The sequence below is a fragment of the Gossypium raimondii genome, chromosome 9, assembly GCF_025698545.1.
Source record: "Gossypium raimondii isolate GPD5lz chromosome 9, ASM2569854v1, whole genome shotgun sequence".
In the NCBI taxonomy this organism is placed as follows: domain Eukaryota; kingdom Viridiplantae; phylum Streptophyta; class Magnoliopsida; order Malvales; family Malvaceae; genus Gossypium; species Gossypium raimondii.
This window is the reverse complement of record NC_068573.1, coordinates 5,141,484-5,158,653: the sequence shown is the minus strand read 5'-3', so window position 1 is coordinate 5,158,653 and position 17,170 is coordinate 5,141,484. Positions and strand designations below refer to the sequence as shown.

Sequence of the window (17,170 nt, the reverse complement as noted above, 5' to 3'; positions counted from 1 at the left end):
AAAGAATGTCGTCTTCACTTGCCAGGGTTTTGATGACGCCTTTTATTGCTTTTGAGTTTGGATATCAGGTCTGTGGAATCTCACTTACATTTTATAAGTTGAGAGATTGTTTCATGAATTATAGATAGTTGAGGTGAATTCTTGATGTATGTATTGATTGCATTTTGTTGCTTTGATTCACCCTTAATTTACTTATATGTTATTTATCTGAGTTGGTTTGAAAGAAGCACAAAATTCAAGGAAGCAGCCAGCGATGATGTCTTAATATTTTGATCAAATTCCAGAATTTATGTCTTCTAAAGCAACTGGATAAACAGTTTTATTAAACATTGCAATTCATTCCATCATATATATAAAACCAGAGATGGTTCACAAACAAATTATCAGAGCATGATAAACAATATCTAATCAACAAGCGCATGGACTTTAAACATCACAAGTTTTAGTTTTGCCTCCAATATGCATTTCACGGTTCATGAGTTGTAACAAAGAGATCATCCGAAGAGGAATTCCCAAGGATGTATGGCGAGAAAGGAACTCTTCACACACTTCCTTCATTGTTGGTCGGGACTTCGTTTGTGGATTTAAGCAAGCGAATGCCAGTGTAGCAACATGAACAAGATTTTGTGTAACTAGTTGGCTTGTTGGAAGTGGTAAACGGTTGTCTAACACATCAACTAGCTTCATGTTCACCAAAGAAGTTGGTGATGACAACCATGATAACACTTCTTCAGGATGCTTTCCCATTAATGTTTCCAGTGCTACCACTCCAAAACTATAAACATCGCATTTTTCGGTGACAATCATTGTATAAGCAAGTTCTACATACACAAATTAGTAAGAAGAAATTCAATTATATGTTCAGAGAAAAGTTCAGTAAATCAAGTAAAAAAGAAAACGCCACCTGGAGCTACGTAGCCACAAGTTCCGACAATAATGGTCTGATTGGATGAATCAAGATCCAACATTCTAGCTGTTCCAAAGTCGGCCACAAATGCCTCAAAACTTGAGTTTAAAAGAACATTGTTACTTGATATGTCTCGATGAACTATCGGAGGGCAGCAATCATGGTGCAAGTAAGACAAAGCATGTGCTATGCCTTTGATGATCTCTACTCTTCTCGTCCAATCCATTTCCACAGCATTCACTTCATCCCTTAGGTTGCAGAACAAACTCCCTTTTTCCATGTATTCATAGATCAAAAACATGGATCGTCGGTGTAGACAAAACCCATGAAGCTTCACTATGTTTCGATGTCGTATTTCTGATAGAAACTTGATCTCGTTCCTGAAACTCTTGTCAAAAGTTGGATTTTCGGCTTCTAAATGATGAAGTTTCTTCAAAGCAACTACTTTACCACAAGGGAGTTTTGCTTTGTAAACACTACCATAACCACCAACTCCAATACAGTATCGGAAGTCGAAATCCTCTGTTGCTGCAACGATATCCTCGTATGCTATCTTTCCATCATAGTTCCATATGGAACACAAATCCCCATTCTTGGTTGGTTGTACGCTGACATGGTTATTCTTGAGCTTAAACCGTGAAAATAGCAAACATCCTAAAATGGAGAATGTGAATAAGATCGCAATAGGGAGGAATATTTTGATATAGTAAGGAATTCTGCTGCTGTTGGCTTTTTTGGTTACTGGAGTAGGACACATATAGGGTGATAAATCACTATTGCCTTCAAATGGATCGGGAGAAATCTTGTTACAACCATTTCCAGCGTCGACAATGTAGAGATCAGTAGCATACAAGATAGGGATAGGACCTGAGAGTTGGTTGAAGCTAAGGTTTAGATATGATAGATCAAAAAGCTTGCCAATATCTTTTGGGATAGAACCTTTTAATAGATTAGAATCAAGGCTTAAGTACCGCATCTTTGATAAACTACCAACACAAGAAGGGATGGAACCACTCAATTTGTTTTGGGAGAGGGCCAATGAAGTTAAATTTGCTAAATTACAAATTTCTTGGGGAATAGGACCTTTTAATAGATTAGAACCAAGGCTTAAGTACTGCATCTTTGATAAACTACCAACACAAGAAGGGATGGAACCACTCAATTTGTTTTGGGAGAGGGCCAATGAAGTTAAATTTGCTAAATTACAAATTTCTTGGGGAATAGGACCTTTAATAGATTAGAACCAAGGCTTAAGTACTGCATCTTTGATAAACTACCAACACAAGAAGGGATGGAACCACTCAATTTGTTTTGGGAGAGGGCCAATGAAGTTAAATTTGCTAAATTACAAATTTCTTGGGGAATAGGACCTTTTAATAGATTAGAACCAAGGCTTAAGTACTGCATCTTTGATAAACTACCAACACAAGAAGGGATGGAACCTTGAAGTTGGTTATAATCAAGGTACAAAATTTCCAAATTAGTTAATTGGTACAGGGTAATGGGTATTAAACCAAGTCTATTGTTGTAGAGATCCAAATAAGTCAAATTCCTCAAATGTCCAATTTCTAATGGGATAGATCCATTGATCTGGTTCCCCCAAAGGATCAGAGATTGGAGACTGGTTAATTGACCCAAAGCAGAAGGGATTGGACCAACAATTCTATTGCTGGAGAGACTCAAATAAGTCAAATTTCTCAAATATCCAATTTCTAATGGGATAGATCCATTGATTTGGTTCCCCGAAAGGATCAGAGATTGAAGATTGATTAATTGACCCAAAGCAGAAGGGACTGGACCAACAATTCCGCATTGACTTAAGTTTAAAGTCACAAGGTTCTCTAGATTCCCCAATTGTGGAGGGATGGAACCATTAATATTATCATTATAGGAAATGTCGAGGAATTCTAATTGGGTCAGCTTCCCTAGAGAAGGAGGTAACTCACCAGATAAACCACAATAAGACAAGTCAAGGTACTTCAATGCCTGATAGATCACCTATCTGATGCGGGATTTTTCCTCTAAGTTGATGATCACTAAGATTAAGAAGGACAAGATTTGGAAATGAAGAGAAATTCAGTTTCCCAAATCTATCTCCAACCTCAATGTTGGGCGCATCAGATAAGTTAATTTGGGTGATGCTTTCAGCAGTGTTGCAGGTTATACCAGGCCACTGGCAACGTTGTGAAGTATTGCTGCTATGGTTACTCCACCACCTGCTTTCTAGCAGAGCTATGGCTTCGGCCTCCAATGGCGATGGATATGCTGCTGTCACAGTTGTAGCAGAGGAAAGAAGGATGGTAGCCCACAGTACCCCTAGAATAACAGAAATGATTAGGGATGAGGCCATGTTTAATCTGGTAAGGATTTAGTGGTAGCATATATGTTATGGTTTCCAAACTGATGAATTTAAAGGAACTCATCAAAGGATTCAAGGTCTTGTTGCAATAGTTGTAGGGGCCAGTTGTCGTCATGGAACTTAATTCATCATTCGCAATGCTTTCTTTTTCATGGAAATTTCTATGTTGTTAGTATCAGTAATGCAAATACTATATTATAGGATTGAATCTTTGCTCTTCCTATGGTCCATATTTCTTGATAATGATACATCAAAAATATATGGACGCATGTTTCAGATATATTAATTTCTCACGGAAAATTCATACATAATTTAACTTTTAAAAAATATTTTAAAAAAATTATATTATAAACATAAATACGCATGCGTGTTTGGGATGATTATGAATAAAATTTCTAAAATCATATTATAAGTTCTAAAAATTACATTATATTTTTTAATATTTTATAAAGTTATGACAAGAATTATATTATTTAAATCCTAAAAAGTTTCTAAAGTTATAGCCAAAAGCATATTATAAAAATAATTTATGTTTTATAAAAGTGTTACTACATACTTATTTATAAAAAGTTATGGTCAAAAATTTAAATATAACTTCCTTATGTGTCCATACTATATGTTATAGAAAATAATATATTTATTTATAAAACAATTATAATTTTTGCCATGACTTATTTTAAAAAAAACTTTTAAGATAAAAAATATTTTATTTATAAGAAGTGTTTTGGAAGTTATTGGACACTTTATAATTTTTTATAATTGTTATATATTATAATTTTATACTATTTTTAACCTAATTCATGTATTATAAAAATAGTTATAATATAATAAACTTTAAGTTGTGGCCTATTGGTCGAGTACTCACCTTTCCAAGGAATAGTCTAGGTTCAAATCTCATTGTTCAAAAAAGAAATTGTTATAACCTAACATAAATCATTTTTCTTGTTATTTTTATTAGTAATCGTATTATCAATTATTTTCTTGGACTAACATATTAAATATAATGATTTTATTTTAATTTTTGTTACTCGTTTAGAAATTTTTGATTGTACTGATAATTTATTATAGTAATTAATATTTAAAATATATATTAAGTAACTATGTAATTATAAATTATAAATTACAATTTGTACTACGAAATATGATATAGGAAATTACGATCTAATTACACTCCGTTACCAAACATGTCTAGAAAATTTGTAATTATAAATCTTTTGTAATTCCTACTTAATAATTACAGTTTTATCCGATTATTATGTGTTGTCGAAACAAATTTTTGCAATTGCTTGGAAAGAAAATAAGCTTAATTTGAATCCAAAACTGCATGATTTTGAAAATATTTCCTTTCTCATTGAATCAAGAGTTTCATGCAAAAAACATAGGAAATTCATTATACGTAAAACCGGAACATCCCGTGTAGATCCCATGACAACGACGATTCCATCTTTAATTTGGTTTAACAATTTAAAGATGTCGATTTAGTTGTGGCCCAAAGCCTTTTTCTATCATTTTGTGGATATACTTTTCCATTAAGTGCCTAATTTTCCACAAATAATAATGACTCAAGGGAATTTTTAGTTCAGTCGTGATGGAATTTATTTTCCAAAGAATTGGGCTTTTAACATGGTATTTACTTTATATATCGTCTTCAGTTTTTATATAAGAAATTTCTCACCCATTAAGACTCAAAAAGTCGAGACTTCAGACAAATTAATGGTGTTTTCTTTATTGACAGATTTTGATGAAGTTATATCTATGTTTATATAATATATTTTATTGAATTAGTGTTACGAGTTAATTTGATATCAATTCAGTCGAAAAAATTATTTAAAAATCAGTTTTTTATAAAATAATGAATATTAATATAAGGTTAAAGGGTTAAAAACACCTTAGTAAAAAGTTAAAAAATCAACTAAGTTCATAATAGAAAAATGGACCCAGTTGAGTATTCAATGAGAAAAAAAATAAATTGGCTTCTTTCGTTAACGAAAACGGTTGTTGACTAATTTTATCAATATTGGTTGTTGATGTGGTTGGCGGAAGCTATGACAAGTTGACATGTGACATACCATGTGGAAGTATGTTGATGTTGCTTGTCAAGTTATTAGAATATTTTTAAAAATGTAAAAGTTATAAAAAAATATAAAATTTATTACAAATATAAAAAATAAAATATGAATGATTTTTAAAATGTTCCTAAAAAAATTATAAAATATAACTTGACCTGCTATGAGAGTTCTGTCGAAACCGTTTTTTGAAAACAAAAATTTTGGTTGTCGACTTTAAAAACTAAAATTGGAGTCGCCACCGATCCTTTATTAAGGTGTGATCGGCTCACCTTAAAATGATTTTGGTCTACGAAATTTGAGAAAATGAGTCCGGGAGTCAGTTACGCATGAGGAAGGATTAGCACCCTCGCAACGCCCAAAATCGGTACCAAATTGATTCTTTAATGCCTCGGTGTCGAAAATTTGAAAAGATTTTAAAAGGAGACTCTTTATTTCATGAATGAATCAAAATAATAAGACATTCTTATTTCAAAAAATTAAAACACCACACCCAGTGAGTTAGGGCACAATATTTTAAAATCTTCAAAATACCCGAATATTGCCTTTTGCTTTTGAAAATTCTTATTTCGAGAAGTCAAAATATTAGGACCAGTAAGTTAGGACCCAACATTTTTGAACTCCCGAGAATAAGCTTTTATTTGAAATTTGTGGATTTATTGCAAAACAAATACTTGGCTTTCTAAATCCATCGAAAAATAATCGCAATCCAGTAAGTTAGGACACGATCTTTCTCGAGAATCATGAATGCCAAATATTTTGAAAATTTATAAAATATGATGATTTTAATGCTTTGACAAAAGCAAAATATATTTCTCAAAAGGTATGCTAAAAGTTAATGTATAATATGAAACAAAAACTTTAATCTAAAACATATATGAATAAATATTTACAAATATATATTTATATACAAGTACAATATACAAGTAAATTAAATAAATATATGTACGCATACATTTGACACACCTATACAAGAATACGAAAGATGGGATGGAATATATATATCAATCAGAAAATAATAAAAATACATGTATGTATTTGAAAATCGTGAAAGTAAAAAAATAAAAAAATGTATATGTGTATATATTTACAAAATAAAATATATAAGTATATATATAATATAAAGTATATAAAATAAGAAAATAAAATAAAATGTATAAGTATATATATAATATAAAGTATATAAAAATAAGAAAGTAAAATAAGGATATAAGGAAAACGTATGTATAAATATATGCACGTATATATTATATAAAAATGCGTATGTGTATATATTTTACGAAAAACATTTTTGAAAATGAAATTCACAAAATATATATGTTTTGTAAAAATATGAAAGAAAAATAATAGAAAATTATATATATATAGAATGCGCATGTATAAAAACCAATATATGTATACTATAAAATAATATAAGGATATAAAAAAAAGTGCGAATTGAATGAATATATTAATAACGTAGTAATAAGAGTAATAATGATAAAAAAATGAAATGGATTAATAAAAACAAAAAGGATCATATTGTAATCGAGATAGAATTAGCGGGTACGAATGGGATTAAAAGTAAAATGGGGACGAGAATGCAACAAGAGAATGACATGGGGGACCAGTTTAGCAATAATCCGCTCTCCAAAACGCTGCGCATTGACACTGGCTAAAATGAACAGAAACAGAAACATTTGGGCTAAATTAAAAAAAATAAAAATTGGCTTAATAAAAACATGGCGCAAAAGAGGGAGGACTGATCGCGCAAATTTCCCTTTTGACGTCAGAACTCGCGGATCCTCCCCTCCGGGTCGGGTCACCGCGCTGGTCGCACCTGGCTAAAACGGCGCCGTTTTGTCTTCAATATAAAAACTAAAATTTCTTTCAAAAAAGACCAATTCTGTTTCATTTTTCCTTTTTTAAAAACAACAGAGGGAAAAGGGGGGAAAGGTTGCTCTGCTAGGTTTTTCTTAACCTAGCTTCGCGCCGCCACTCGGCTTACACCTCCACGCCCCCAATTTCGCCAGAGAAGACACCGGCCTGACGACTCCTGTGACCAGGTAAGTCTCTCCCCCTTTCTTTATACTTTAAATGAAAAATAAATAAAGATAAAAAAATAAAACAAAAAAAGAATAGACAAAAATAAAAAAACTCGCCTTCAAAAATATCTTTGTCTCAGTATATTTTTCTCTCTATCTTTGTCTCCTTTACACTCCATCCCCCCTTTTACACTGAAATTATTGGCCTTTTATAGCCGAAAATGGAAAAGAAAAAATAAATCCAAAAAACAAAATCTATTCGATTGTTTGTTGGCCCGATTTTTGCTCTTCTCTTTCGCTTGTTGCAGGTACGTGCTTGAGGAGCGGCATTTGCGGAGGTGTGGCATGCGTAGAGGAGCGGCATGCGTGGAGGAGGCTAGCTCCGAATCTTGCGGCGGCTGGAGAGGGGCCTGCGCAAGGTGATGCGGCGCTGGAGATGCTGCTAACTGCTAAAGGTTCTTAGGGTTTAGTTTTGGGCTGGTTCGGTTATTGTTTGGGCCTGCTTATTTGCTTGGGTCTGGGCATTATTGGGCTTGTACAGCTGCCCCTCTTTGCTCATTGTCGTGTAACGGGAATAGAGCAAAGACTAAAAGCCCAATTGTGCTCAGTCTTACTGAGCCTCGCCTTCTTCAGTGCTTTTCTTCTTCAAGTAACCACATTCCCTCCTACTGCATCTTCAGAGGTATAGGAACTGGTGCTTCGATCTACCCCATTGCAATATCGGGGAGATAGGATTCATATGTTCTAGCTTCTCGAAAGAACAAAATTTGCTATCTTTAATCTGCTCCACTGCAACTTCAGGGAGATAAGACTTATAGCTTCAACTTGTTCTGCTACAACCAAAAGATAAATCTTAATGCGATCTGCTCTACTGCAACTTCAGAGAGATGAGATCTGCGATTTTAATCCACTCCATTGCAACTTCAAGGAGATAGGATTATTTTCTTCTGTCTACTCCACTGCAACTTCAGGGAGATAAGACTTGTATCTTCGATCTATTTCGCCAATATATGGGAAGATAAGATCTACTTTCTTTGATCTACTTCACGCCAGTACATGAAGACAAGATCTGCTTTCTTCGATCTACTTCGCCACCAGTATGGGAAGACAAGATCTAGTATCTTTGATCTACTTCACGCCGGTACATGAAGACAAGATCTGCTTTCTTTGATCTATTTCGCCACCAGTATGGGAAGACAAGATCTGGCATCTTTGATCTACTTCACGCCAGTACATGAAGATAATATCTACTTTTTTTCGATCTACTTTGCCACCAGTGTGGGAAGACAAGATCTAGTATATTTGATCTACTTCACGCCAGTACATGAAGACAAGATTTGCTTTCTTCGATCTACTTCGCCACTAGTATGGGAAGACAAGATCTGATATATTTGATCTACTTCACGCCAGTACATGAAGACAAGATCTGCTTTCTTTGATCTACTTCGCCACCAGTATGGGAAGACAAGATCTGGTATCTTTGATTTACTTCACGCCAGTACATGAAGACAATATCTGCTTTCTTCGATCTACTTCGCCACCAGTATGGGAAGACAAGATCTGATATATTTGATCTACTTCATGCCAGTACATGAAGACAAGATCTGCTTTCTTCGATCTACTTCGCCACCAGTATGGGAAGACAAGATCTGGTATCTTTGATCTACTTCACGCCAGTACATGAAGACAATATCTGCTTTCTTCGATCTACTCCGCCACCAGTATGGGAAGACAAGATCTACTATCTTTGATCTACTTCACTACCAATATAGGAAGACAGGATTTGCTACTTTTCAACCTGCTCCGCTGTTGCTCAGGGAGATAAGGCTTTATGATTTCTCTGATCTGTTCTTTAGGGAACATGACCTGTATAATTCACTTTATGAATCTAATTATGCCTAATGAATAGGATGTCATGAACAGAATGAACCAAATGCTCCTAACTAGACATGTATGAATGACATTTGAATGAATGTAGAATGTCATTTAAATGATATTTTAACGCTTGAGTTATTATTACTCCAAGTTTATTAAGGTTTCATCACTAATGTGTTATAACACCTTCTTGCTCAGCTGGCGTCTCCAAAGAAACACTTAGTCAGATTGCCCCACTGTAACCTTCAAAGTTTAATCCACTGGGATGCAAAATTTGTACCATCTTTCTCCCGTTGTAACCCAAGAGTAAAGATTTGACCTTTTCTCAATCATCTGCTATCACAACACAGGGTGTAAAGCTCTTTGGTCTCTTACACCATTCCCAGGGTGTTACACCAAATGCTCATGCACAAATGAAGAATTTTCTTATCCAAGAACAACTTCTTTTCATTATTCGGTGATCATTGCTTGCTTGTTCATTGAAGCTTTGTCACCAACACGACATCTTGCCGTATTGTTCAATCGATGTTTTAGACAACAAAAGCTCAAAGGGATAGTCTGAATTTAGACTTTTCCTTATCAGATTTCCAACCTGGTGCGTTCTAAACAATAGTCCTGTTTCAGGTTCCTATATTATTTAGAAACTTCTAGAGTAATATGCAAAACTTCTCTTGTGAAAGTTTTGTTAGTCCATTAATTATTATTCTAATGCAACATGCTTGCAAAAAGATCATAGATAAGAAGAAAGTTGGTTTTGAGCATAGCTCGAAATGAATAAATTGTCAGAGATAATAACAATGGATAACAAAGAAATTGATTTAGGAATGCGTATCTTGGAAATGAATGAAGTGTTCCAAGAATAACAAAAATAGTATAGAGATTAGGTGCCCCAGATATCGCAGCTTGAACTTCTCTGTACAAACTTTCTGAAGACCATTCCGAGTTTAACATATGTTTAGGAGATCAATAGTACTTTGTCGATGCCCCAAAATGTCACCTACCCTTTCCTATTGATTCAGGTATAGCAAGACCACTGCATCCCCCATTCTGAACAGTATTTGAGCTACTCTGAAAATTTCAAACGCCATTTTGATCAACATTTGAACCGCCCTTTTTGGGTTTTCAACTCAAATCCCCTTTGGTCTAAGGCGCCCTTTGCGGGTTTTCACCTTAACCTCTCCATTTTTACTTTTTCATTTTTCATTTTCATCTTTTCATTTTTTTCACATCACTTTTTTTTTGGACTCAAACTTCCCTTTGTGGGTTTTTACCTTGGTCCTCTCCTTCTTTAAGCGGAGTATTTCCTGACTGAATCTGAGTTTACAGGACTCTGCAGGTTTATCATCCATCTCGCTCAAAATCAAAGCTCCTTTGGTAAAAAAACCTTCTCTATAATCATAAGGTTCATCCCAATTTGGCATCCGCTTCCCTCTAAGATAATTTTTTGTAGAGGGAGGATCTTCAACATTTGGTCACCCTCGTGGAATTCTCCAGGATGAACCTTTTGTTATAGGCTCGCATCATTCATTTCTGGTACATCTGGCCGTGATGATTAGCTTTTAGTCTTCTTCCTTCTATCAAGTTCAATTGATCACATTGCGATTGGATCTGTTCTGCTTCATCCAACTTGCTCAGCCAATACCCGGAAAGAAAGAACTTCAATAGAAAAAAAAACCATGATAAACTCAATAGAGAGGCACTGCTCCGGTAAAGTTTTCACTGCATCATTCATGATATTAACCTCGAACATACTGCAAATTTCTGATAACGTGCTGTTGTTCAGATTGCAATGACAGTGCTTAACCTGGGCATATCCTGGTATGACCATGCGTAGATATCTTTGAATTCTTGAAGTAACTCAACAATGTATTGTTTTGTCTTTGAAGTCATGTCAATTCCAATCTTCACCAAGCTCACAACTTTTAATGATTCTTTGTGAGGTAGGATCTGTCTATCCTCTTATTCTACCATCCTCAATAAGTTTGGAGATAAGCTACAATCCATGTCATCTTCAAAGTTGTCAGATCCCTCTGAACACATGTCTCACTCAAAAGGAGATTCTGAGTCTGTAGCAGCGTCACTCATGTCATTGATATTTGGGGACCCATGGCGGGTACCGAAGAATATACAAAAGAATGTATGAATAATATGAATGAATGAATGAATAATTTGGCAGAAAAAATCTGAAAGAATGAAAAAAATCGTAAAGAATGAAAGAACATTTGCTCAAAGATGATTGCAATAATGTATTTCATTAAAATAATAATGTTCAGACGTGAGCCTATTTCACAAAGAAATTCCTATTGCTTCTAGGCTGAAAGCAACAAGTGTGTTCTGAACATTACTCTAACAAACTCTAAATACTATAGGGTTTCTTCTGCGGTCCAATTATTTAGAACACTCCCAGGTTTACAAGGGCGAATATCTAACAATGTTCCTTCTTCAGTTGTTTCTTCGTATATGTCACTGATGTGAACACCCCCAACACCTCTTCATATATTGCATCCACCCTATTGTCAATCATGATTGGGAAGCAGATTTTTTGCACTTGATGAGTCATCAAGCTTGACAACACCCATGTTGATGAGTTTTTCAACTAGCTTTTTGAAGGTAATGCAATTGTCGATTGAGTGCCCTGTAATTCCCGCATGGTAGTCACATTGTGCGTTCGCATCATACCACTTGGGATACGGAGGTTGTAGGGGTTTTAAGTAGGAAGGAGAAACAGCGTGTGTGTAACAGCCCGATTCTGGGCCTAGTCGGAATAGTGGTTTCGGGACCACAAATCTGACGAGGGAAAATATGGTTATTATTATATTTTTATGGTCTACAATTTCATGGAAAATTTTCGTAAAAATTTCGTTCGAAAATTTCGACGTTTGGGCACTCAATTTAGTCAAAAGGACTAAATTGTAAATAGTGCAAAAGTTGAGTTCTACATCTTAGAGGTGTCTAATTGTTATGAAATTTTAAATTGGAAGTCTTTATGTGGTAATTAGACCATTAGTTAGTTGATGGACAAAAATAGACATAAGAAATGGGTGAAATAGATTTTTTTAAATGGGGCATTTTAGTCATTTGGTTATTAAATAGAATTAAATGGGAAAAAGATGGCAAAATATGTTCATCTTCTTCATGGTGAACGAAATCAGCAAGGGGAAGCCATATTTAGGGTTTTAAGCTTTCAAGCTCCATAGTAAGTGATTCCAAGCCCGCTTTTAATGTTCTTCGTATTTTGGAATCCTTAACTTGGTTTAGCTTATTCTACCATTAATTCGTGTTAGGGTTCATATTTGGAAAAATACCCATAGGTGAAATGTGTTTGTTTTGCTGTTTTATGGTGGAATATGAAGCTAGAGATTATGTTAAACAACTTTTGCTAAGCAATTTTAAGCTTAAAACGGTAAATAGACATAATCGGTAAAAATAATTAATATTCAAAAGTATGTGTTGGAGTGGAATTTGATGTTGCCATAGAAGGGAAAAATGTTCAGCATGTTATAAAACTTAAGAATAAGTGATGAAGTTTAATTTCCGAGCTTAGGGACAAAAGTGTAATTATGCAAAAGTTTGGGGCAAAATTGTAATTTTTCAAAAGTTGGGTGGTGGGTTATTTTAATAAATGTGAATATTAAACGAGTTAAATTTGCTATTATAGATCAAGAAAGACGTGAAGAGTATATCAAACGGGGAAAAGAAAAGATAGTGGAGTAAAGTGCAAAATTACGATATTTTGCACCGAGGTAAGTAAACACGTGACTTAATGTATTATTTTGATATTATTTGATATATGTTGAGATTTATTTGGAATTAAAATAAATGTTTGGCAATATCCTAAAAATGTTGTTAAATCGGGAAAGGTGATAAAGGGTTGCAATATATGGTTTATGGGTTGAACACTCGGAATAAGCCGGAGTATGTTGTATATAAAAGGGGCTGCTGTGTGCTGATTCCCCGATTCATTGGTGGTGCTAGGTGCGTGATCCACCATACCTTTGAAATGTGAAAGGGGGTTGCTATGTGTTGATTCCCCCGAGGGGTTGCTATGTGCTGATTCCCCGATTTCATTGGTGGTGCTAAGTGCGATATCCACCGTACCTTTGAAATGTGAAAGGGGGTTGCTATGTGCTGATTCCCCCGAGGGGTTGCTAAGTGCTGATTCCCCCGAGGGGTTGCTATGTGCTGATTCCCCGATTTCATTGGTGGTGCTAAGTGCGATATCCATCGTACCTTTGAAATGTGAAAGGGGGTTGCTATGTGCTGATTCCCCCGAAGGGTTGCTAAGTGCTGATTCCCCGATTTCATTGGTGGTGCTAAGTGCGATATCCACCGTATTTTTGAAATGAAAAGGGGGTTGCTATGTGCTGATTCCCCCGAGGGGTTGCTAAGTGCTGATTCCCCGATTCAGTGGTGGTGCTAAGTGCGGGATCCACCGATAACGGTTAACATTCCGAGTGTTCAACGAAAAAGTGTGGAAGGTGAATATTGCCATATGGTGGAAAATTTTATGGGGTAAATATTGAGTTGAATACTAAATCGACCCATGTATGAGATGGGAGAAAATATCAAAAACGCAAAAGGAACGATTTAATTATAAACTGTGTTGAACAACAGCAATTGGGTAACTTTGAAAATCACCATAAATGGTGAAAATGAATGGGAAGCTGAATAATATATGAAATTGAAGTTGAATGTATCTATTCTCATATGAAAGAAATAGAATAAGCAAAAGAGTTGTATTTTTGGAGATATCTGAATTTTACTGAAACAGGGCTGGATTGATTTCGAGATCCCCTGTTCTAACTTTGGAAAATTACCAAAAATTGTACAAAAATAATTATGGCATGAAATTTATATCCCTGGAATCCTTATTGAGTCTATTTTTATTAGAAACAAGAGAAACCATTTTTCAAATTTTTTACAGAGAGTTAAGTGAATTTTAGTGAGGAAGGGTCAGAACCGTTGGGCAGTGAAACAGGGGAAGGTTTAATGAATAAACTGTACTAATTGGCTGGGCCAAAAATTCTGAAATTTTTATGGTGAAATGGTATATGAGTCTAGTTTCAGGAAAAATTTACGGAACTCAATTTGGAGCCCTGTAGCTCCAGATAAAAATAAATTAGCGAATATGACGTAGAAAAACAGCTTGCTGGAAATTGCCTAAACAATAAAGTTATTCATGAATAAGTTTATATTTTGGTGTAGTTATGGGAGTAATTACTTATTTATCATGTGTTTACTTATTAAGCTATATGCTTACTCGATTTTATTTTTCTCTTGATTATAGTGACTTCCAACAACTCGGAAATTGGAACGAAGTCAGACAATCGTCTACACTATCCTTCACATTTGGGGTATTTTACTACTAGTGTTCCGAAATTTTATGGCATGTATAGACGACTTATGTAATGTGGGATCATCATGTAAATATATGTTATGGTTCCCTTTTAAATGTAGTGTTTATTAATAGTTAAATTGTATGTGTGTTTATACAAATGAAATTAGTTGGTATATTGGAATGTGTTGTAAATTTGCAGGAGGTTTAAGCAAAAATAAGTAGGAATGCTGTCGAAATTTTTTTAAAAAAATTTAGTAATACCTCATACTCTGTTCCGGTAAGGAATACGGGTAAGGGGTGTTACAGTGTGCATCGAATAAGCTTTGGTACAGCTCCTTATACGACATCGAAATTGGCGTGAACTGGAGCTTCTCAGTACCTGGTTTCACTCCAGATTCCTGTCTCAATGAACTTTGTTGACTAGCAACCCCCTTTCCTGGATGACTTACAGTAACTGATTTAGAGTAACCTGTGTTGTTCACCTCATTTTCTCTTCTCCTTGAGGTTGACCACTTGTTACTCTCTTCTGCATCGATTTTCTCATACCCCAAGTGATATGAGGGTACATATCTTTTTTGCTCTTGACTTGTATAATTACAAGTATTTAGTGAAGGCCGATAATCAGGATTAATACAAAGAGTTGCAAGTTTGACATGGATGAGCAAAGGTAGACACCATGCCATGCCTTCTAGCTTATTCATAATATATGATGGAAAAATTGGATTACACATAAATACTAGACACCAAAAGTTTTTGTCGAAAAAATTAATTTAACTTTGCCAATAATTTGGGTTCATAATGAATTACTAAATTCTACTGATTTTTTTAATTGAAATAGATTATATTTATTACCAACATAATTGAAAGCCTAACAGGTTACACACGAAAAAAACCCAGTCGTAGCAAATACGTTATAGTTTCCAAACTGATGGATTTCTATAGGAGTCAATGTCTTTTTGCAGTTGTTGTTATTGCTTCAGCCGATGTCATGGAACTTACTTTTTCATACGCGATACTTCTTTTTCATGGAAATTTCCATTTCGTGACTGCATATTGATTAGAAAAAAACCCAGTCGTAGCATATACGTTATAGTTTCCAAACTGATGGATTTCTATAGGAGTCAACGTCTTTTTGCAATTGTTGTTATTGCTTCAGCCGATGTCATGGAACTTACTTTTTCATACGCGATACTTCTTTCTCATGGAAATTTCCATTTCGTGCCTGCATATTGATTAGAAAATAGATGAGTATACATTTTTATGTTGTTATTAGTATCAATGATGCAATTATTAGAGGTGAGTATTGGATCGAATCGAGTAAAATAATTTCGAGTTGATGAGTCTCATTTTATCATCCTAACTCAATTTGAAATTTTTTTCAAATTGAGTCGAGTGAAATGAAATTCGAGTCAAGCCAGATTGAGTGAAATTGTTTGAGCTAAATTAAAATTTTGAGCATGTCACATTAAACTTGCCACAATATAATAAAATTTATATTAAAATATATAAATTTAAAATCATATATACATTTAAAAACTCTTTAAAACAAAATTAGAGACTTTAGAATGATTAAACTGGATTAAGTTTTATGAAGTTAAGCTAATTTCAGAGGCTTAATTGAATTAGCTCAGTGTTAGAGTCATTTCCTTCAGCAGATTAAACTGGATTAAGTTTTAGTATTTTCATATTTCTTGTATAAGGCAAAATCTCTTATATAATATTTTAATGATTGAAATATTATTAATGTGACATCTTATTTGAAAATTCCAATGTGAATTAATTATTTGAAAGCAACTTAATTTCATGAATTTTCTTTGCAAATGTTTGGAAATAAAAAATCAGTTTAATTTGGACCCCAAAGTATATGATTTTGAAATTTTCAATATGAATTAATTATTAGATTTGAGTGTAATTACTTGCTATTACAAAAGTATAGTATGTTTGGCTAACTATTGTTATTGATGGGTCCATTAAATTAAATGTAATTATAACACCTCAATTATACTATTCAATTTTTAGGGAGTTGAGAGTTGGGGTAATTACGTGAGTAATTACAATAAATTACTAATTACCTTATAGTTTTTCAAACACATGTACATGATTTAAGAATTTATTTTTTATACAAGTTTATAAAAGTTATTTTAATACAATAATAATAAAATATTTTAATTTTAGAACATATATTTTATATTTTTAAAATATAATTATATATTTTTAGGTCAAAATTGCTTTGATATTAGACATATGTGGGAGCCTCGGGCACCATCGGCACCTCGGTGCTTGCATGTGTGGGAGCCTCGGACACCATCGGGAACCTAGGCCCTTTGTCGTGCGGGAGCCTCGGGCACCATCGGCAACCTAGGCCCTTGGTCGTGAGAGAGCCTCGGGCACCACCGGCACCTAGGCGATCAGATGTACGGGAGCCTCGGGCACCATCGGGAACCTAGGACCTTGGTCGTGTGGGAACCTCGGGCACCATCGGCAACCTAGGCCCTTAGTCGTGCGGGAGCCTCGGGCACCATGCTTTGAGCACTCTAATTTCTTCAAAGTAATAGCGCCGGAGGAACGACCCGGCCAATTAAGGCCCGGAGCGCATCGTCG

The 17,170-nt window shown here is 34.6% G+C and overlaps 1 protein-coding gene across 3 annotated transcripts in view; it reads right to left on the bottom strand.

The window, feature by feature from the left end:
• Positions 1–251: 251 nt before the first annotated feature.
• LOC105798217 (probable leucine-rich repeat receptor-like protein kinase At1g35710) overlaps positions 252–17,170 on the bottom strand; it is a 77,680-nt gene continuing 60,761 nt past the window's right edge. For 2 of the 3 annotated variants that reach the window (XM_052620867.1, XM_052620869.1), the window contains 2 exons: positions 905–2,134; positions 252–821 (listed from right to left, as the gene is read on the bottom strand). In XM_052620867.1, coding sequence (XP_052476827.1) covers positions 427–821; positions 905–2,134 — 1,625 coding nt within the window. In that variant the 3' untranslated portion in view covers positions 252–426. The remainder of the gene's footprint in view (positions 822–904; positions 2,135–17,170) is intronic. The other variant, XM_052620870.1, reaches the window with a different exon arrangement.